At 35.3% G+C, this 19,722-nt stretch overlaps 1 protein-coding gene and 1 long non-coding RNA gene across 2 annotated transcripts; both read right to left on the reverse strand.

Moving 5' to 3' along the window:
• Positions 1 to 6,966: 6,966 nt before the first annotated feature.
• On the reverse strand, positions 6,967 to 8,359 carry LOC131432194 (uncharacterized). Its single transcript, XR_009229813.1, has 2 exons — positions 7,654 to 8,359; positions 6,967 to 7,595 (listed from the first exon to the last, which is right to left on the reverse strand). It is a non-coding gene; the product is annotated as an uncharacterized LOC131432194 (long non-coding RNA).
• Positions 8,360 to 8,881: 522 nt separating this feature from the next.
• On the reverse strand, positions 8,882 to 11,970 carry LOC131432193 (tetratricopeptide repeat protein 21B-like). Its single transcript, XM_058598329.1, has 3 exons — positions 11,565 to 11,970; positions 9,881 to 11,417; positions 8,882 to 9,826 (listed from the first exon to the last, which is right to left on the reverse strand). The coding sequence occupies exons 1-3, from the start codon at positions 11,932 to 11,934 to the stop codon at positions 9,571 to 9,573; spliced, it is 2,163 nt and encodes a 720-aa protein (XP_058454312.1). The 5' UTR covers positions 11,935 to 11,970; the 3' UTR covers positions 8,882 to 9,570.
• Between the last annotated feature and the right edge of the window lie 7,752 nt (positions 11,971 to 19,722).

A 19,722-nucleotide genomic window follows, 5' to 3' on the forward strand; every position in this document is an offset into this window, starting at 1 on the left:
GATATACAACTCCATCACATATCGCTGTAATCTCGTAACACATAATTGATTTTTCCCTTCTTTCCCGAAAATTCTCAACAACGGTTAATGATCCGTATATATCGTAAACTTCTGCCCGAATAAATATTTATGGAATTTTTTAATCGTGCATACCAATGCCAGCGCCTCTAGATGTAAAATTGGGTATGATTGTTGAGCGGTGTTTAAAGAAAATGATGAGAAACTAATTGGCTTCTCCTTGCCACCGATCACATGTGCTATTACCACCACTATTGGTTTCGCTGGGTCATAGTATTCCAACAATCCTGTCTTCAACAATGCTTCTTTGCTGTTCACGAAGGCTTCTTGGCAACTGTCGTCCCATACAAACCTCACATTTTTCTTTAGCAGACCATACAAGGGTTAAAGTTTTCCTGATAAATGAGCTATGAATTTTCCGTAGTAATTCAACAAACCCAGATAGGCTTTCAGCTCTGAAACATTAGTAGGAGTTTTAGCTTGTTGAATCGTCAAAATTTTTTCTAATGATGGTAAAAGTCCTTTGTCGGTTATAACATGGCCCAAATAAGGTAAACTGGACACAAAGAACTTACATTTTGAAAAATTCACCTTTACATTGGCTTTGCTAAGTCTACCGAGAACTAGCAATAACTTCTCTTTGCAATCTTTTTCTGTTGCCCCACCGATCAGCACATCATCCAGATAACAGCACACCAATTTCAAACCCACTTAAATCTGGTCCATGATTTGCTGGAATATGGACGCACTGGAAGATGCCCCCTGCGGTAATCGGTTATAGGTATATAAACCTTTGATGGTATTTATGACTAAATATTTTCGAGACCGCACTGACAGCTGAAGCTGCGTATACGCCCCCGTCAGATCAAGGGAACAAAACACCTTGCAACCCGAAATAGATGCAAAGATATCTTGCACTAAAGGAAGAGGATATGTATTTGGTATGATGACTTTATTGATAGATTTTATCTCTTTATCTTTTTTTAGTACAATGACAACTGGTGAGGCCCACTCACTCACATCAACTGGTGTAATAACTCTCTGTTTCTCCAACTGTTCTAGATGATCTATCACTTTCTGTCTTAATTGATACGGGACATCATACGCTTTTTTAAATATCGGTTGTTCTGTTTTAAAAGCTAAATCGGCCTCGAAACCTGTAATTGGTTCAGATAAGTCGCTCTCAAAAACATTTGGAAATAGAGATTTTATTATACCTAAGTTATCGTCATGCTTTTTATCAATATCCAAATTATTCACAGCCATCGATCCCAAAAACATGTTTCTCCAAATTGGATAAAAAATGTCGAGCCAGTTTCTTCCTAGCAAAGGAGTGAAACTATGCTTTCCATCCAGCACAATCAAACCTAATTCTCTTTCCATTTCATTCACCCTGACCCGCGCGAAAACATTTTCGTAAATATCTAGTGGCTTACCATTTACCACAATCAGTTTGCTTTGACTGTGTTTTATGGGTAATTTGTAAAATTTAGTCATATATGTTGATTTGCTGATAACTGATACAGCTGCACCACAATCAATCTCCATTCTAAGACTTACACCTTCTATATTAGCTTTCACTAAACATGGCTCGCTAATATGGTTTACAGATGAAATCATCATACATTGATAAACATCATCATCCGCATCACTCTGTTCTGTAATTCGTAAAGTTTTAAAATCATAGGTTTCATCTTAGTTATCTCCCTGGTCAATAAAGTTTACAGATCTACGATTTTCCCTACTTCTACAATTTCTCTTAATGTGGCCCCGCTTTTTACATCGGTTACATATCAAATGGGTATGGTTATCTCTTGACCTATCATAATTGTTTCGGGAAAAGGAACGGCGAACATAGCCGTTTCTGCCGAAATATCTAGACCTGCCGCCACTGCGACTACGACTGGGAGTTCGATCTCGAAATCTGACAAACGGTCTACTTTGTCTACTCAACTCACCTCGGAGCTCAGCATCTCTGTTACCCAATCGGTGTTTCACAGAGAGAATTTTACCTGCATCGTCCCCAAGAAATTTCGCTCTCAAGTTTGCTAACTCACTTCTCACCACAAGCTGCTCCACTTCTTCCAACATTACACCGTCCTGCATTAATAATTTTTTTAAACATTCATCTCTTAAGCCCAATATGATTCGATCTTATACAGTTTCATCTTTATGATCCCCAAAACCGCAATTTTCTCCCAGTAACTTTATAGCAAGTATATAATTCTCTGCAGACTTTTCTATGCCCTGCACTCTGTTGTGAAATTTATAGCGGTACATCATATTTGGTTCACTTTTATCCAAACGATCCTTTAATTTACCGATCATATCAACATAATTTATCGTATTTAAATTTCTTCCTGGATAGAGTAACTTAAGCTCTTCAAAAATGACAGGTCCGCTCAAAGTAATAAATAAACTTCGTTTTCTTTCATCTTGTACATTGTTTAGCTGATAAAGGAACCCTATACGTTCCATATAATGACTGAAGCTAGACCCTCTTATATAATGATCAACGCTGCCAAATAAAGACATGCTGAATCTTAAATATGCTATACAGGAAATAATATCAGAAAAGGAGTGAAAAAGAATAAATTAGAACGACTTACGTGACCTGAAACTCAATCTTGCTCACTTATGCTTCTTGCTGCTCTCCGCTCACGAACGCGCCTCTCTCGAATTAAAGACTCACGGACTCCCAGGTCACTTTCTTTGCTCACCAGCCCTTTGCTCACTGGGTCTCGGCTCACGGATACTCAGCTCGGTTAGTAAACGGATTCTTGGCTCACTAAACTCCGTCTTACTTAGCTCAAAGTCTATCAACTTTATCGAATCAAATACTCTCAAATCACTAAGCTCACCGCAATAACTCACAATTCACAGGATTTTTTTTGCCTGAAACACGCACTTTATAGATTTATAGCAGCCAGATTATTCTGCTCACCGATTGCACTCACTGGCGGGAGTTTTACTTATCCAGCATCCACTTCACGGAGCACGCTAGTATAAGCGAATTACCCTGACCTTAATAAAACCTGGCGTATGCCGACCCACGCCACTTTTCAAAATGGCGATACTTGTTAGAAACTGTATTACCCCAGAATGGTCGTTTGCTTGTTAAACAATGCCTCTTTTCTTTTATAGCGCACGCAACCTAGATCAAATGGTAAAACTTTTAGGCAAAACTAAATTTCACTGGGTGCGAATTATCACACGCTTACCGTTGCACATAGCCGACTTATGGACTATTGCAATTTTCGACTCGTCGCCACTGTTATAGATGAGTACTAGGGGTTTCTCAGTAATCATAACACTAGACACGTTAGGTTTAGTCAACGACTGGTAAGAGAGACCAGCTCTATATTGTACGTCTCTTTTATATGAAGTTCTGCAAAGCTACTTACTCTCACAGGCTGAGAAGTGTACTAATAAAGGGTTTAGACAAATAGTTCGAACAAGTACATTACAGCATGCACATGATGTTTTGTGTGCACCACGTAAAATTGTTTGACTTCAATTATTATTTCAGGGGAAAATTGTATTTCTGTAAAATATCAGTATTCATGATTTTTAAATTGTTCCCGGAATCGCAATAATCCTTTTTTGCCACGAGATTCCCTACTTTCGTAACAAAATATCTTTAAGTGTCAAGATGTAATGGCGATTCCCTCAAAGCTAAATAGTGAAAATTGAACCATTTCGCAACTTTTCCAAAACTGAAATGAAAATCTTATGTATAATCATTAGATTTGTCTAATGAATCATATGCAGAATATAATTTATAGAAGTTATATGAAAACTTATAATCTTTATTTAAAGTGTACGTTAAATCTAAATAGACATTACCATAATGAAAGTTATAACACAGATAACAGATATACAGGCTTACATATGAACTGTGTGTAAAATTTGCTCAATCAGCATGGCGAACACTTGCAGATGTCACCACGATCGACACGAGGTGCCACCACTATTTGGGTGCCGCTTTCACTTGAGACACAACTTTGGGTGCAACATTCACTTCTCGCTAGATTTTTGTTTTGCTGTTGGTTAAAATGACAAGTTTATTTTTGTTTTATACCGATCGAATTCTCGTGTGATTTATGCGACATGGAAATAAAATTGTCTTTAACACTTAGGGAAATCGTGTGATAAGTATTAAAATTGTTGTAGTTGGAATATTTCTACAACAGGCAGGAGGATTTTGTTATCGTTCCGGAACGTAGTGGAACGTTTTGAAAGATCGCGGCGAACAGTCGAGTAGGTGGAAATAGTGTTTCCAACGTATAGCAAATTTAAAATTTACACAGAATTTTGAAAAATTTTGTTTGAGCCTGTATATCTGTTATCTGTGGTTATAAGAATATCCCATATAATGTATATGGAAATCCGATGAAACCTAACTCGTTACATAATTTATATTCATTGGATATGTCTTATGGATCGTACGCAGATGGTATTTCTCAAAAGACATATGACAACTTATGACCTTTAATGGAACTCTACATAAAATCTAAATGATGTTCAATAAATTTTATATCGTTTTGTGGAGCTGTATGGATGGTATACTCTGTCGCCAACCGTGCATAAACTTCTGGTGCATGGGACTGCAATTTTAAAACATGCTTTGCTTCCTATTGGTATGTACAGTAAGGAAGCGCAAGAGGATCGAAATAAATCAATTCGCAAGTATAGGCAGTTCCATCCGCAGAAATTCAATCGTTTAGTGAATCTAGAGGATGTATTCAAACGATTTCTTTTAACGTCTGATCCTGTAATAGCATTATCGAATAGAGTAACAACCAACGTGAGTGTACTCCATCTTCCCCGTTATGCAGCTGAATTAGTTTTGACACGCTAGAAGACAGCAATACATTATTTTAATATATATAGCTAATAAATGTCTTACATGAAAGAGCATTTTTCACTGAAAAAAACCCAATGTTTGAACACAATTTAAAACATTTAAAAAATATCTCCTCCGCCATTTTTTTTATAAACATGCTCGAAAGTATTTTCTATCAAATGAAAGAAACCGATTTTTTTTTTCATTTGTTCCAATGTTAGATATAGCAGTTTAAAAATGATCTGTTTTTGAACTAGTTTAGCTCATAACTTCGGTTCAGAAAACGCTACCTGAATGCGCTAGTCATGAAAAAAATTGGTTTCAACAAACTCTAAAAGATATTCAAAGACTTCAAAATCGAGAAGTGAAAATTAAGAAAGCTAGAGCTAAAAATCTGATTTTTTTAGGAACACCCTAAGTTGCTCTATTAAAATAGCTGTAATACTAAAATTGTTAGAGATACTAAAATAGTGTTTTCGGCAAAGTTGCTTGATATAAGTTTTCCTACAATTTTGCCGAAGGATGCAGTCCTCTATCTCAACACATACGGAAAATAATTTTTGAATCACCCTAATAATTAGAACCACCCTTATACCATATGCTTCAAAATATGGCTTATCTTTCACTGATCATTTGTTCTGAAGACATCATAGCTCTAAAGTATAAGTCTAAGCCACAAATGTTTTTATCCCCCTAAATTGTGGATCCGGACCACTGTGCATTGTCAATGTCTAATATATCTTTACGAATCAATTCGGTCTTTTCTATTTCGATAATCGACGGTAGTTGGAAGCATTTTTTTTTCTTTGAGGTAACTGAAAAATTTATGATCAGTGTTAATCGAGCTAAACAATTTTCTCATTTCCGTAACATAACATTCGAATTTGAACTGATCATCTATATTAGATAGTGTCATGTGTAGATTTTCAAATTTGTCTGCTATTTCATTAAGTAATTGACTAACTTGAAATTGGATATCGTAAACATTAGATCTAGTAATATTATTTCTTGCATGTAATTTCAAAGTAAAAGCTGCTGCTGATGATAAAAATGTATGAGTATTAGATAAGGCTTTACTATAGTCTGTTGTACAATGATTTTCTGGAACATCACCTATCTTTAAGTTTGTACTTTGTAACAAATTCGAAACTCCTTGGTGTACCGGGTTGGCGATTCAATGCATAGGACGCTGGTCTTACAAGCCAGTTGTCGTATGTTCGAGCCCCGACCTGGAAGGATTCTTAGTGTCAATAGGATCTTAGTACTAGCCATGCAATGATTCTGTACTCTAAGAACCGGCTGCGAAGTCTGTTGAAATAGAAAGGCCAAATTCCACAAAACGAATGTAATGCCAAGACTTTGCTTTGCTGGTGTGCTTGGCATATTACTGGTATATTCGAAAAATTATAGGTACTGCCATCATCATTGACAGCATTTACTCTCAATTCTTGGTGATTCGATATGTGCTTCTTAAAAGGATATAATTTGGAAAAGATTTGAGTGCATCATTGGATTGTGCATCTATATCTGTAAGATGTCGGTGTTCGGTGAAAGTTCTTTAGGTGATCTAAATATGACTCGCAGCTGATGAAGCTTTCGCTGCAATCGAATAGCATGCAGTTTATTAACATTTTTGTTTAAGATTATTCAAGTAGGCAGTTAGTTTATTTATGCTGGCATATGTTTCTCGTTTTTTTATTTCATATACGTACGAACTCAAAAAATGCCAAACTAGTTTGGAGAGTTTTGAATATGGTAGATCCAATACTGCTGTTAGTTTTATGAGTACATCTAGAGATCTTGTCGCTGAAGGTAGTTCATATAACACAGTGTCATAACATACGAAGAATCTCCCATCAAGTTGATCGTAACTAGATCCTAAAAATACGAGCTTCGGTACAATCGGTAGATTACGCTCAGCATAAGACGCATAAACTGATTGGATTTTTGAACGAATTTGTTCTTCTGTGGGCACGAACAAAATTATATGCTCTTGTGCTACAAGAATAGTTGGGTTGAAATGCAATCCTGCAGATATCGGTGGTAATATTGTATTAAGTCCAAGCAAAAGCATGCAGAGTTTGGTATCTGTAAAACATAGGTTAATATCAATAATCCAGTTTAATTTCCTTTGACCTTAACAATAACAACATAAAGCATATCTGTCATATGTTTACACCACGTAGTATAACGCTAGTGTTATGATATCAATTGTACTGTTATACATTACCTTCAGATGAGGAACTATCAATCGAAACGGAAATCAAACTGTCTGCCGATGGATCCCGAACATGTTTCGTTACATAGGTAATCAATTCCGCTCTCAAACTTACCAGCCTTTCCAATCCACTTAGTGTACCGATGTTAGTAAGATGAAAATCAATATCGAATAATTGATATCCCGGTCGCAATTTATAGAGCTCGAACGATGAAAAAAGTTGCCTCATCTGCTTTTTTGTTTCGGAGGTATTGTTTACGAAAAAACAAACGCTTTGGGCCACATTTCCAGTACCATACTCCATGGCTCTGAATTTAATTTTAGCCATTCAGTTACTACTTGCGCTTCTGGATCTGTCAACGTATCAATCGGTTTTTGGCACTTTATCTTTTTTCTGTGTTCTTCCTCTTTTGCATCAGATTTCCGCTTTTTTTGCTTCAAATTTCCTATCTTATTTGCAACTTTGCCACCGAAGTTTTTTCGGTCCCCAGTTCTAGGAATGTAATAATTTACCTGCAAGATATAAAGTTTAACTATTCGCGTATCATATACAGAAATAAATTATATTTACTGCCTTTTCGTGTGGAAAAAGATTGGTTATAACACACCAGCTAGTTGCAACTGAAAGTTCTCCGTCCTTAGCACATATTGTAATTTCTTTCCCCTCCTCGGTTCGGGTCAGAAGCGCTAATAAAACACTGGGTGATAGTTTTCTACCTGTTCATGTACCTTCAACAATTGTTCCTGTGCGTTCTGCACTTGTTTCCCTTATTTCTGTACCTACAGCTGTCCAGGCGAACTTCGTACCGCTGAAAAATTATCTTTGGATGGAAATTATTTCGAACACTAACAAAATCAGAATCATCAAACGACCTGTGTGAAAGTAGGTATCAGAAGAGTGTGGTCATGATTGTTAGTGTTCAATAAAGTTGAATGATAATATGAATCTCAATAATTTTTCAGTTAATGAGGAAGTCGATGAATCGTTTCAAACAGGTGAAAAATGTCAATGTGATGATTTCCAAACCCCGTTCAATCGATGTTGTCCGTAGAAGCAGCAAGAGTTGTTAGTTAGAGTATATTGTGCGGATCTGTTCATAGCCACATAAACGTAAATAATTTGAAATGTCGAATTACTCTGCAGAAACCGATGTTTAGAGAAAAATATGCCCAAAAACATCTCGAGCGGGTTGATTTAATATGGTTCGTGTCTGGGCCAATCTAAGACGTTTGGTCCCACATGAACCAATGGCCCCAACTGGTGATGCTAGTTTTACTTTTCGGGCATTGGGAATGCTTATGTAAAATTTAAGCCGGAAAAAAAACACAAAACATCCTTTGGATTCAAATGGAATTGTTCCATTGCACACTTTAAATCTTACTGTTTTTGGATGAAAGTTTAGCGCATTGTGACAGCAATAATTACATCCATCGTGAAGATAGAAATTCGCATTTCTGGAATTTTATGAAAACAATGAATCATAAAATAACGTGCTCTCGACAATCACTTTCTTTTTTTATTTCGTTCTTTAATTTGAATTGACGGCATTGAACACAATTTATATATCGAAAAATGGAAACCTGTATGTTGTTCATTTGGCGCCCATACCTAATTGAACATGTCGTTCGAAATAAAGAAACACGTGAATCAAGTAGGCTCAATAAAATTTGAACACAAATCACCTCGTTTGGCGCCAAACGATTTTATTAATAATCTAGTATTCAAATTTTGCTCTCCAGCGGGCAAGCATTACACAACTCGATATGCGCCAAACAAGCATCGAAGATCTAGCATGCATTGAGTGGAAAATTTGAATCCTGGTTTACAATGAGTGAATATTCAATGTTTTAAGTTGTTTCTGCATTTATCGAGAATATTTTTCTTCATTGATGGATAATCCGGGTGAATTTTCAACACCTGTTGACAAACATCAATTGCATCTACGAACCGTTTTAGTTTCATGTAATTGAGCGCCAGTTTGTATGCTATGTTTGGTTTTGATCCACCACTGCATTTCCAGGCACTGTCATAATGTGTAATTGCAGATCGGTAATTCTGTTCATTTTCCGATATTTTTCCCTTTAGTTCGTACGCTTTAGTACAAGATTTATTGTGTTCTAACACACGTGTTAATAGTTCTGACGATAATTCAAATTTACTGACTTGTAAGTATAAATCAGCCAATAGCAACCAAGATTTCTCAAGGTAACCTGCTTCTTCAAAAGTCCAACAATTCTTTTTTATTCTTTTCATAATGCATAGTGAAAGAATAACTAATGCGTAAAAAATTTTTTATTGATTTTAACATAATTTTACGTTATTTGACTATAATTACTAATATCAAGTTTTCAATTTGATATGCAATAAAAATCACGAAGAAGCTACCACAGAGACTGGACTCAAATCTGTAGCTGGCTACTTTTCGGGTTGTTTGTTTTGCCAATTAAACTACCCAAATTTAAAATAAGCTCAAGGCGACTATACGTCTTAACAAGAATAAAACAAATCATATCTAGTGTTAAAGAATGCGATTATTGATACATACATAACCAAAATTTTATTTTGCTCATGCTGTACGAAGTTCGATTCCATCAGCATCCGTTTCAATATCTTGTATTGATTATCTCTGGCCTCTTTAAGAGTGTTCAGAGAAGATGGCAAATAGCCCGCTTTCTCACGTATCCTAGCCAGGAGCAATAATTGCTTTGTTCTATTTTGTAATCTTGTTATATCATCAGCTTCACTGTAAAGGAAAATAAATATGATAAAATGTTTTGTTCCATTTTGACACTATTACCTTTTAGATAATTCAATTTCATCTACCAGAATTTGTTCAGCATTGGAATATTGTTTTAGTTTTAGAAACAGTTCTGCTAGATCTAGTTTTAATGAAGAATTTCCAGGAGTTTCGATTACTTCCTGATAGTAAGAAATCGCTTTTTTGTATTGGTGTGTCTTAACATAAGCTCTGCCCAGTTTGCTAATCAATAAAATATCTTTTGAATTAAACTTATGAGCTTGCTTGTAGGCTTCAATTGCATCATCCGGCTCCTGTATGTGCATATATGCGTCCCCTAACATCAAGTAACTCGACGGAACGGGATTAGAGGACACTAGCTCCTTGAAACATTGCGCGTACGCTAAACGATCTTTCTTGTGTTCCAAATAAAAGTGAGCCGTTTTAGTTTTTGCTCTAATATAATACGGCTCATTTGGAGAAACAGTTTCAAGTAAATCAACAGCTTTTCTGAAATTACCTAGCTGCATATAGAAATCAGCTAATGCTACTGCCACCCTGCCTTTCACGAATGTTGAAGAAAACTCGGCGGATACTATTTGCATGAGTTTCAAAGCCTCGGATTGTTGATTTAATAAAACATGCATGTTAATTACTTCAAAATACAGTGCCAGTAGATCCGTAATGTTGAGAGAATTTCTATTCGATTCACTATTGAAGGTATTCATTGGATTGTTGCCATTGTGATTTATACCGCATATACTCATTGCTGTAAGGAAGCTTTTCAAGCTGTCTTCATATAGTTGTTGATTCTTCAAAATAATACCCTGTAGTGAATGAAATATCGCATGGTCACGAACTTTGAAATCTATACTTAGGCAAATTTCCAAACATTGTGCTGCCTTGGTGTAGTGTTTCTGCTCTATATGTATTTGAGCAATAAGTAAATGGGCATCAGTATATGTTGCTTCCAGCTCATTGACGATTCTATGAAGCGTTTCCATGGCTGCTAGCAAGTCTCCCGTAAGAAATTGAACCTTCGCAAGTAAGTATAAACCTTCCACAAATCCTGGACAAGCTTTTATAACGGCATCTAATATATTTGCACTATGACGAAGAGCAGGGTGGAATGTATCAGTAGATATCATTTCAGCATCTCGATCTGCTGGAGAGTATTTCAACCATTCCTTCACTAGTTCAAGTAAAAAATCGGGGTTCAGTTCTCTAAGATAATCTAGTCCGTAAGGTAGTGTACTCAAACTTCTAAAATGATATTCACTTGCTTCTATCAGGAACTGCATCGCTTTTTCTGGATCGTCTTGGTGAATTTTAGATGATATTGATAAAAGTAGAGGCATTTTGTTTTCTCCTTGAATTTCAGAGAGAAATTCGATTTGTTGTAAGACTTGTTCTGATACTCCAGTATCCATTACTTGACATAAAGTCAATCCGCATAAAGCATATAAAGAGGTATTGTCTATTTTAGATGTAGTTTTAAACCATTTTGTGGCTTCTTTGTATTTCTGCATCAAAATGCATTGATATCCTAGCTCCGTTATATAATCAGGGTTGGTTGGGGCAATTTTGTGTGCTTTTTCTACAAAATGGTAAGTTTCAGATAAAATTGATTGCTTTCTTCCACAAATCCTCGAAAACAGTTGACCCATGCGCATAAAAATTAAACCATTAGCCGGCTCTACTTTTTCTATTGTCTTAAATAGGTACTGCAAAGCAGTAACACTACCTGCATAGTTTCCATCCTTGACTATTAACATCAATATTTTCACTTGAAGTGCTTCTAAATTACTTGGTTCAAAAGTGAGAACCATTGTCGCTGTTTCCATCGTATCATAATAATTCCAACTAGAAAGATGACATTTCATTTTTTCAACGAGTGGTATGTTCAAATTAGGGTAACGTACTGAAAGACAGTTCAAAACAGAGATAGCTTTTTCGAAATCATTGTTTCGCTGATGACACCGGACCTGGCCAATACTTGCATCAATATACATTCCATGTTCGACTGCTTCATTGAACAAAACAAGGATGACTGACGCTCTATTTTTGTTCAAGTACAATTCACACCATCCTATTAAGGTGAAATGTAGCGTCATAAAATGCGCGCAAAATTTTATCCGCTTCAGTTGAACGAATAGTCGCACAAAGCGTACCAAGAAAAACGGCCACATAGAAACAAGAACTCTTTTCAATGATTGAGCGCAGTGGGTTTACCTCTCGTTATATTGGCTTGTAAAAAAGACGGGACGTAATGGATTTTAGAATTCTTCACACTTTGAATATATGCTGATTCAATCATCATTGTTAGTGATTACTCTTACACTAGAGCTATATATCATGAGTAATTATGAATGATTAACATGAGGTTAAATGTATATGTATTGAATAACTTGCTAACCATGTGTATGCCTGATTTTAGTAGCAAGCAACGATTCTTCTTCAAAAGAACGGTTGAAGACAAGAGAACATTCAAGTATTTTCGATATCTGTGCCAGTCGTTCACCAGGCCCTTCCCGCCGATGAGATAGAATCTACGTAAAAGTATTCACCATTAACTTTTTTTCGGAAGCGACTTTCGGAATTGTATAGCATGATGAGTCTAGAAATGTCTGTTTCAACGATAACGAACCGAAGACCAAACAGCCTCTGGCCTTCGGTGCCAGAAATCATCAATAGTTTAATAATTTCTTAGATTACATTATTGGAATACATTCCAATTATAACTAATAGTTCATCATACCATGCAGTTAAAATTATTTAGTGAATCTTTTCTCAAGCACATATTTGGGGCACGAAATTGAATATAAAGTTATTTCGTAGTTCCTTATTATTCAATCGATTTTGAAAGCAAAATCAAGCGTTGATTCATTGTATTCATAATAATTGAAAAACCAATGAATTCCAATAAGTTTTCCATGCTGACTGGCTCGAAGCTGGCCCTCAATGTTTATCACATTGTTTGTATAAATGACAGCTACTTAGAAAATAAACGATTTCTTACAATACTCATTTTATTGTAGTCAAGTCGTTTTTATTTCAACACAAAACCCAATGCTGCATAAATTTGCGTCATTATTTTATATCTATTTTCTGCTCACGATATAATGCCACCGTGCCCACCGTGCATTTCTCACACCACCTCAATACGAAACAGCAGCGCGCAAGCAATAAAAAAAATGCAGAAAAGTTTATGAAAACTTTTTCAATTTTCGGTTGTTTTCGCTAAAATTTTATAATTTTAGGTTGCATTTTCAGATTCTTTGTGAAATTCTGCTACAAATACTACTTTTCAGTTCTAAAATCATCCCCGTGGGACGGAACAGTGACCGTTTATACATTTCAAAAACCAATTACGGCTCGGCAAAGCAAAATTTCAAAATTCTAAGAATACTTAGTTATGATAAATTTGATTTCGTAAACTTAAGTGTTTTTGGTTTTTCGAAAATCGGTCTAGATTTTGAATAATTGATCGAAAACGCGATTTTCGCATTCCGCTACATTTCACCTTAAAGCAGATATTTCAGGAATATTTGTGTTGATACGTTGAGCCTTCTCTAGATATTCCCGTGCTTTATCAATTTTTCCCGTTAGGAATAAGAATATGGACGCGTAATAAGCTGATAATGGTGTTAAACGCTTTCTTTCATGTTTTAAAGTATTGTCTAAATTAATAAGTTCTTCTTTATCAACCACACCGCATCGTTTGTGTGCATACAGTAGACTTAGGACGACAGCCAAACAAAAATCTTTATCGGCCAGCAATGGATTCAATTCACGGATACCCTCTTGTAGCTTAATGCCCTCAAGTATCAACGCGACACCGTTGAAGAATCTAAAACTAGTGTCATTTGGGTACTTTGTTATCGCTTCTATTACTACACGATGCATTATTCGAAACAATTTCGCTCGGCCGTAATGTAATATTACACTTTTATAATCGTGTTCATCCATTTCTAAGCACTAAATCCAAATTGTAGATCTTAACAAACTTTAAAAAAGTGGAAACTATGATCTGAACGGTAAACATCAGAAAACAATATTCTCGCTGTTTGTTTATGGTTTATGTTGCTATTAGAGATGGGAAACTTATCGATATTTATCGATAATATCGATATGAAATTGAAATCGTTGACATCGATAATTTACAGCGTTGACAAAATATATCGATATTCAATATTACAGACTTGGAACAAAGATGCCATTTATACAGATTTATCTGTGTCATACAGATTTCAACATGCCCATTAGAGATGATCGGGTTTAGGGTATTTATACCCGAACCCGAGCCCGTTGAATATTTGTCGGGTTCGGGTACAGAAAAAAATAATCTCGGGTTCGAGTCGGGTACGGGTAAAAATTATATTCGGGTTATATAAATTCTTACCCGATTTCCATTCTTACCCGATTTCCAATGCCCATACAAATTTAATCCGTAATACAGATTTTTTAACTTTTATGCAGATTTCAGCAGTTTCCTCAAAAAATAAAAACGAACAATTCAAGTTTTGTCACCTGAGCATAGCAGAAGAATTGTGGACGAGATGAGATAAAAGTCTTCTAATCAATGACAACTCATAAATATCTTTTTATGATTTTACAGAAATTTGAAGATTAGAACTGAGTTATACTTATATAAATATTTGGAACATAGCGAAAGTTGAACCGATATTCATTACTCATTGCGTTATGAAACTTTTTGAGATTAATAGTTGTATGACCTAATTTGAGGTTCATATTAAGCGCTGACATCTCATGTCAACTTATAAAGATAAAATTATAATTGTATATTATAAAATTCAATTCAATTTTATTGATTTTCGATCGTTGATAAAAATTACAAATACCAGAACTCATCGCTGCATTTTCTGCAGCGAGATATGAGGATATCCAGAGTGACGGTTCATTGAATTTCTCATTCTAAAACTATAATGTGTGGCAATAACATTAGTACATTGTGAAAAGTTCGCCTTGATTATCAATACAGATTTTTAATACGGGCTAATAAAGATTTTTTATGAAAATATCTGGCATCTCTGCCTCAAGCTAAAATCAAGAAAACTCAACAACAATACCCTTGTGGCAAATCATTGAACCTATATAGAACTGTGGCCAGGGATGCCAAGTCATTTTAAAAAAATCTGTTTCTGTCTCAAAAATTTATCTTTATTTGTCTGGGTCCAACTATATACAAGGAAATTTTGACCGGGCTTCATTTTCAGTGAGCAAAAAAACGGTCTCACCAACTATCGTATAGAGGACAAAACCGTTAAGATCTGGTAAGATCTGACAAAATCTTGGAAAATTTGTAAAATCTGGGAAAATTTGTAAAATCTGGCAAAAGATCTGGTTCGTTAGAGTGTCTGGCGAAGCAAGAAAAATCTGGCATTTGCCAGATAAATCTGACAACTTGGCAACGACAACTGTGGCAAATAATTAAAGCCTAGAACTCAAAACCCTAGTGACTATTTTGTGGTGAAAACGAACATCATAATATATTACATTATTCAGCTGATGTATCGATTATTTATACTTGTTATATGTGGCAACCCTGGATAGATGTTTCGTGATGAAAACAAGTACATTTCAGAATGGCGACGTAACATTTGCGATTGTAAATAAACTTTCAGAAAGTCTAAGTCAGTTTGTATACTAATTCTATGTTCAGCTTCATTCTCATTTAAGGCCATTATTCAGTATGCGATACAAGAAAAATTAAAAATATCCTTCGATTGCAAGTTTACCGAAAAATACTACAATGAACATAAAAATCGATTTTTAGGTTGATCGGGATCATCTTTAAGCTTGTATTTACGAAACAATATAAATCAAGTTTTCCATAAATCAACATATACGTACAGAATACACAACGGCCGCTTACAGAAAAAGCGAGAAGCTAAACTAAACTGTAGTAAATGTGAGAACCTTATATTTCGTTTTTTAATTCTCCAACATTCACTATAAACACGAATTCCGGATGACTGCACTCGCTGAGAGTCAGTTCTCAAAAACAGAAATGATTTTTCTTTCGTCATGTGTTTAAATTACCAGATTTCACTTGTCTACCTAAAAGCAAAGCCTTGGTATTACATTCCTGTAGCGGAATTTGACCTTCTGTTTCAACAGACTTCATAGCCGATTCAGAGTGTACAGAACCCATGCATGGTTGGTGCTACGATTCTACTGACACTGCGAATCCTTCCAGGTCGGGGCTCGAACATACGACAACTGGTTTGTAAGACCAGTGCCCTATACATTAACCGCCAACCCGGGACGTCTACCTACTCCATTTTATTTGTTGTTAGCAGCGATGCCATAATCAGTGCTATATTGACGGATGAGTGTACTATACCCTAGAGTACCAATAACCAGAGTGACAACAGCTGTTCGTTTGGAATGACAGATTTGTTCCAAACGAGCAAACGACCTGTCAAATATAATGCGAAACTAACGCGACTGCCAACATTTCGGATTAAATGTTTTGAATTGTTGCCAACATTACGGATGACATGTCACTCTGGTTGTAGGCACTCTACTATACCCTATACATACTATGATTGTGTGCAGGGCGAAAATTCGGCCCCAGAGGAATTGCAACATTACGGGTCCCTATACATGAGAATAAACCCTCCGTGTATTTCTCAAACAAAACGCGACTCTCGCATTAATTGCACCTTAAGACCTTTCCGCACTCGGCCGGGGAAGCCCATCAGGCACGTTCTTTTCTCTTCGACTTTGACAGTGTGCTGTTTGTGCTTGTATTGGTATAACCAGGGTTGCTGAAATTCGCCTCACGCAACTCATTAACGTTCATCGCCTGCGAACGATTCAAGAACGGAGGCAGCAAAGCATGTAATGCCGGACGAGGCAAAAGCTATGCTCAATATGTGACTGCCTGAGCGACTCGCAAGAGAGAAGAGATCTTGCTTTTCATGCTTGTTGCTATTCCGCCGTGAGCCATTCTCAACCATTTCAAGAGCAGGTATCATCAGGAACGAGTAGCGCTTACATTGAGTCAATTTTTGACTCACTGCGAGTCAAAATGCCAGCAATCATGAATGCAAGTGTACGAAAAAAATTGAAGACAAAAATTAGCGATGCGATGGAAGCAATTTTTTATTTTGCTTAGTTTAATTGTCTCGTAGATATTTCCCTGATAAAAAGTGTGCGTTGAACATCACAAATTAGCTAGGAAAACTTTAAACGTAATATCATTACTTATTATTGGAAGATGGCGAAACGATTGGGTTGGATAAAAATTAAACTGATAAATAAAACTGATAGTCTACTTCAAAACGTCGTTTAAAATCGTATACTAATGTACATATAATGTACTTCTAATGCAATAAAACTAATGAAACAGTTTATTCAGATTTCACCGAATACTATTCTCACGTTCGTACTCCGTGCTGTTGAAATTTTGCGGCAAGTAATGGCAGATAGATTTTAAAAAAGCTGGAGTTGAATCACCTGAGGGCAATCACTTTTGTAAAGTGAAAATTTTGCAGTTTATATGGCTTATATAAGAAATAAAATAAAAGGAATTATTTTCCACATATAACTGTAGCAACACTTTTGATTCTCTTTCGGGTTGGTTTGATATTTATTTTATTTATGATTTTGAAAATGGACTGAAATATCTACAGTGATATTTTTTAAAATCACATATGATTATGAATGATCAAGTCCAATACGCAATATCAATATGCAATGCAAATAGAGTGACAAAAATATATTCTGAATATTGATTATAGAGGCAAGTCTAATCTTTTAATTTCAGGGATGATTTATTTTCTCGTGTTTTTATTATATTAAACACAATTTAACGCTTCTTCGCATAGATTTGATTTATAGAAGTAATAGGAGTGCAGGGTTTTCCACAACGTTTGAACCTACTGAGACGCCATGTAATTGCTTGCTCTGCAAAAATCAAAGTAATTAAGAAGAATGGCTAACAAAGAAATAGTCATTACTAACTAAATACTCATTCAGCATCTTTTACCATACATCTACGCAAATTATCGATTAGAATAACTGTACTACGATCAGGAAATTAAGACTTTTAAATTGAGAATCACGGTTGTGGTTCCGGCCAACTGCCACAGGATGTCGAAGCATTTTGTAAAACGCAACATAAAATTGGAGGAATAGATGTTCCATTGAAATTTACTTTTGCATTTTTGTATCGCCTTATTAACTTAGTCATATTTTAATGCATTCATTAAATTTTTGCATTTAATATTATCATTTTTGGAGTTTCACAAAACTATTGCCTCGTAAGTTTTGCTTCCAAAAGCAAACAGCAAAATAATAACGTAATGTGATATCAGTTGAGAAATTGATGAGCTGAAATCAAATTAAGATTACAATCTGATATTGCTGTCAAAAATGTATTGAAAATAAAATGTTCTACAATTGACTCCCGAAGTGATCGGTTTAGCTTTTTTTTAAAAAAGAACATCCGCTAGAAGAAATTGTAAATTCAATTTCATAACATTTTACAATATTCATATTACAGAGGAAACGATTTCAATTTGAAAAATAACACAATCCGCGTGGTTTATCGATTTGTCAGATAGTGCGATTTAGAATTTTTGTTACTCATATCACACATTCAGTTTTGAAACTACTCATTGTATTATTTACCTTAAAACTGTGTTGAGCAAAAAAATTTTTACGTGAATACTTCAAGGATCACATACAAAGAGTCCAAATGAAATATAATTCTGTTATCACATAATCAGGAGATAGTAGGAGAATATAGGATCAAGAAAAAAATATGCATTTAATTCCACTTTATTTAACGTCACTAATGTCACGAGACAGATAATTTTGTTGTGTTTGATTGTATGATACTTGATTTTTAGATATTTATTTCGTTATTGGAAACTGCGGAAGGTCTTCATTGCACGATTATCCATGGCACAGTTTCCAACAAGTAACTGTAGAGAGTTTGTTTGTTTTTGATAATAATAGAAATATCATTCTTCAGTAAAATCTTATGTTGGCCTCCAAATTAGTGCCTTATACAAAACTATAGAAGTTCTATTTCGGTTTTAGTTTCTATTATATTGTATATTGCCCTGTATATTGAATGTGACGGAATTATTTGGTGTTTATGGTTCTTCTAATATTTGTACGAACTGATAGTGTTTATCATCAAAGTTGGTCTCAACTTTTTTGGTAGTTGACTTGGTTCGACACAACTTGTCTCGAAGTTAATACAAATACTATTAGTTTATTATGAATGATTAACATGAAATTAAAAGCAATCATCACATATGTTTATAATTATTAAGGAAACGATCGTCGAATGGCTTTGTAATCGGTATATAAATAGTGTCACGATCATGAGAAACAATAATAATTGACAAAAACTTGGGACTATTACTTCTCAGGCATAATAAACAACCCTACATTCGACCGAATGAAAAATACCAATTTGGCATTTCGAATGAGATATAATTTGTTTGGAAAAGTCGAACTCGATCGAAACACAAAATGAATTTATTATAGAACTACGGAATAGGAGTGAAAGTTACATATTTACGACACACAAAAACGCTCCATTAATAACCCTTTACAGTTTGATGTTTAATCAATAACATATTCTGGTAGGTATCAAAGTTGTCCCTAACGCTACAAATCACGATTAAAGTATAGCAAACACCGAAGAAATGTGCAGTGAAGACAATTCAAAAAGATTCGACATCTTTCTTATAAGCTTTATACAGGAATAAAAGGCTATAGCAGGATAAGCATGTGAAATCTGCCCCCAAAGGGAATTCATATTGTTATACCACATTCGAAAGGTCATAGACTGGAAACAATTTTCTCAAAGTTTCAACCCTTTAACTGCCATATTGACGGAGCTAGGGTGGTTCTAT

Source organism: Malaya genurostris, chromosome 2, assembly GCF_030247185.1.
Source record: "Malaya genurostris strain Urasoe2022 chromosome 2, Malgen_1.1, whole genome shotgun sequence".
Classification (NCBI taxonomy): domain Eukaryota; kingdom Metazoa; phylum Arthropoda; class Insecta; order Diptera; family Culicidae; genus Malaya; species Malaya genurostris.

Coding starts and splice junctions, on each gene's coding strand:
- LOC131432193 (XM_058598329.1), bottom strand. CDS start 11,934: ATGACGCTACATTTCACCTTAATAGGATGGTGTGAATTGTACTTGAAC. Junction 11,418..11,564: donor CAAGGATGGAAACTATGCAG/GTAGTGTTACTG, acceptor ACCATTTTGTAG/AAAAAGCACACAAAATTGCC. Junction 9,827..9,880: donor GAAATTGAATTATCTAAAAG/GTAATAGTGTCA, acceptor TTTCCTTTACAG/TGAAGCTGATGATATAACAA.